The sequence below is a fragment of the Cryptomeria japonica genome, chromosome 9 (genome assembly GCF_030272615.1).
Source record: "Cryptomeria japonica chromosome 9, Sugi_1.0, whole genome shotgun sequence".
Taxonomy (NCBI): Eukaryota; Viridiplantae; Streptophyta; class Pinopsida; order Cupressales; family Cupressaceae; genus Cryptomeria; species Cryptomeria japonica.
In genome coordinates, this window is record NC_081413.1 from 462,243,850 (window position 1) to 462,246,963 (window position 3,114).

Consider the following 3,114-nt stretch of genomic DNA (forward strand, 5'->3'; position numbering starts at 1 on the left):
TGAGGAAAAATGGGCAGAGTTTGTAGGAAAAATAATGAAATCTGATCACAAAAAATATAAAAGGTAAAATGAGACAAACCAAACCCAATCTCTCTAAGCTTCAATCTCTTTAGAATAAATGAAGAGTAGATTTGAAAATATCCTAGTTTAAATTATAATGATTATTTTGTTTGTTTGAAAATTTGATTGGAATGTGGCATGAGAAATACTTAATTCAAGTGGGCAATGCCCTCACTAAATAGTCACTTGACTAAATAACTTAATTAAGGGTTATTCTTTCTATAAGCTTACTACTCATATCTCAATGTAATCAATTGTTTAATGACATATCAAATTTCAAATCAAGGATTGAGTTATTTATGTGTACATAGCACATGCCTTTCTCCCTATGCTACATCACTTATGTAATAAGCAAGATAAAATCCCTAAGAGAGTCATAATTTCCATTTCTTGCAAAATTAATGTTTATTATTTTAAAAGAAGTAATGAGCTATCCTTATGTATATGTTGTTATGCTTCCCTTTTCTATTTGCATGCATTAGATCATGAAACTTAGATATTTGTTTTGATTGTGACATAACATTTTTGAGTCTATTCTTTAAGTTGAAAAGAGAAATAATAAATTAACTTATTCAATCTATTTTTATCTTTTTAACTTTGATTAACATTTGAAAAGAATTAATCATTTAGAAATTTATTTATTGCACACCAATATATTATTTTGAGGATGAAGTCTAATCTCCCCTATCTTGTTACCTTTCAATAATTATATATCTATAAATCATTTCTTTCTTTATACTACTTATATTTATATCTTCTAACTAGTTTAATGTAACTAATTTAATCTTTAACTTATGAGTGATAGGATTGCATTTAGATATGACTTACCATTTCTAGAGTGAGATGATGTCATTTCTGTTCTTATATATCATATACACATTCCATCACTATTTTTTTTATTTTTTTAAAATATGAAACAAGATACAATGACAAGATTACAAGCAACCTAATGTCTATCACCTCGATCTTCTAAAAATAAATGTCACATGGACGATTCAAATAGCTTATTTAAACTCGATTGCACATGCATGCCAACCAGCTCTTTCCCTATTTTAGCACTATATCTCTTCACCCCATGTCGCTTCACAGGTGTCCCTCCAGAAATCAATAAATGCATAATGAAAAGAAAACTGAGGGAGGTGATTCTAATGTCAACTGTCGATTAGAGATATCTTGTAATTCTAAAATACAATTGTTGCCTGTGAACGTATATAAATAGGAGGCATAGTTAAATGTTCAACACACAGTCAGCTGTAGAAGAAAGAAGATAACAATGGTGAACGTTTTGTTCATAGTGGCAGCCCTGCTTGCAATCCAATCCGTGTGTGAGGGCGCAGGTCTAAAGCATAAATTTTATAAGAAAACGTGTCCTCCAGCGGAGGCCATAGTCAGAAGTGTGGTTCGGAAATTTGTAGCAAAAGACCCAACTGTTGCGGCTCCTCTTTTACGGATGAATTTCCATGATTGTTTTGTGCGAGTCAGTAATGGATTTATTCACCCTTTTGTCATTGTCTTAATGTTTTATCTGATTTACTCATTCTTGAGCATAGATCGCATTCTGTAACTTACAGGACTCTTGCACTATAACGTGGTGTTTGTTTTTTAGGGTTGCGATGCGTCAGTGCTTCTGAATTCCACATCGACAAACAAAGCAGAGCGAGACGCCCCTCCAAATCTGACACTTGATGGATTTGATGTAATTGATGATGTAAAAGAAAAATTAGAGAAGAAATGTCCAGGCGTCGTTTCATGTGCTGACATTATTGCATTGGCTGCCCGAGACGCTGTTCTTACTGCGGTAATATTTCTAGAAAACGATCATTCAATCTCATCTATAGTTGAGTTTAACAGTATTTTGGTTTTGATTTGTTTATGGGTTGTTTTAAATCTTATTAATTGATTCAGTGTATTGGAGAAACTAGTGTACTTTCAGATGAGTCATCTACAACAAGTTAAAGTAAAAGTGATTTATTTAAACATAAATGACTAGTTAATTTCTATTTGACAGAGTGGAGGTCCATTTTGGAACGTGAAAACTGGACGGAGGGATGGAACAATCTCTAATGCGACTGAAGCTTTAGCCAACATTCCCTCTCCATTTTTTAACTTCTCTCAACTTCAAGCATCGTTTGCCAAAAAAGGACTTAATGTCGAAGATCTTGTTGTTCTCTCTGGTAAGTAATGAACAAATTCTTTGAAGTAGTAAATGTATTTTGCATACATGAACTTTGATTTGTTGAAATCGTTCATCTGAAATTAATAAATACGGATATATAAAATGAAATTAAATATAATTAGATGAAAATGATTGTGAATGTATAGGAGGACACACAATTGGAAACAGCCATTGTCCTTCGTTCAGCAAGAGGCTTTACAATTTCACAGGAAAAGGTGACATGGACCCTTCCTTGGACCCTGCCTATGCACAAGTATTGAAGAAGAAATGTCCCAGCCTAGCAGACAATACAACCTCTGTTGAAATGGTTCCCAATAGCTCCGTGTCCTTTGATAGCAATTATTATACAAATCTTCTGGCAAACAGGGGCCTCTTCACGTCTGATGTTGCCCTTCTCACAAACCCAGCTGCGAAACTACTCGTTGATAGAGAGGTGAAGGAAAAGAGATTTTTCAGAAGCTTCCGGAAATCCATGCAAAAGATGTTAGAAATTGGTGTTTTGACTGGAAGTGCTGGACAAATTAGACATGTCTGTGCTCTTGTGAACTAAATTTCTTTGAGGTTGTTGGAGCCTATGTTAATAAGCTTGTAAAAGGCATATTAAATATTAACTATTTATTATAGTCTTGAAGTGTGAATGCATCAAAATGATATTCTGATATCTAAATAAATGGAGCAAATATATAGAGCATTATTCAATTCAAAAACTTATTATTACTAGCACTTGCATTAAAAAGAGGTGCAATGGTTATGTCAATAGTAAAATATAATTTCAATAAAATATTGGAGAGTACAAATCACAGAATATAAACAACTTGATTTTTACAAAATTTTCGAGAAAGCGAAATTTATATGTATTGATGTCATGGAAAGTGGTT

General features: G+C 32.9%; 1 protein-coding gene across 1 annotated transcript; it reads left to right on the top strand.

The window, feature by feature from the left end:
* The first annotated feature begins 1,200 nt into the window (after positions 1 to 1,200).
* LOC131071641 (peroxidase 39-like) lies at positions 1,201 to 2,859 on the top strand. Its single transcript, XM_058007572.2, has 4 exons — positions 1,201 to 1,537; positions 1,667 to 1,858; positions 2,069 to 2,234; positions 2,383 to 2,859. Exons 1-4 carry the CDS (start codon positions 1,334 to 1,336, stop codon positions 2,784 to 2,786), a joined length of 966 nt encoding a protein of 321 aa, XP_057863555.1. The 5' UTR covers positions 1,201 to 1,333; the 3' UTR covers positions 2,787 to 2,859.
* Positions 2,860 to 3,114: the final 255 nt, after the last annotated feature.

What these genes read in the sequence shown, in the direction of transcription:
- LOC131071641 (XM_058007572.2), top strand. Translation starts at nt 1,334, where the DNA reads ATGGTGAACGTTTTGTTCATAGTGGCAGCCCTGCTTGCAATCCAATCC. An exon ending in GAGACGCTGTTCTTACTGCG is followed by an intron (nt 1,859 to 2,068) that starts GTAATATTTCTA and finishes TCTATTTGACAG; the next exon opens with AGTGGAGGTCCATTTTGGAA. An exon ending in AGATCTTGTTGTTCTCTCTG is followed by an intron (nt 2,235 to 2,382) that starts GTAAGTAATGAA and finishes GTGAATGTATAG; the next exon opens with GAGGACACACAATTGGAAAC.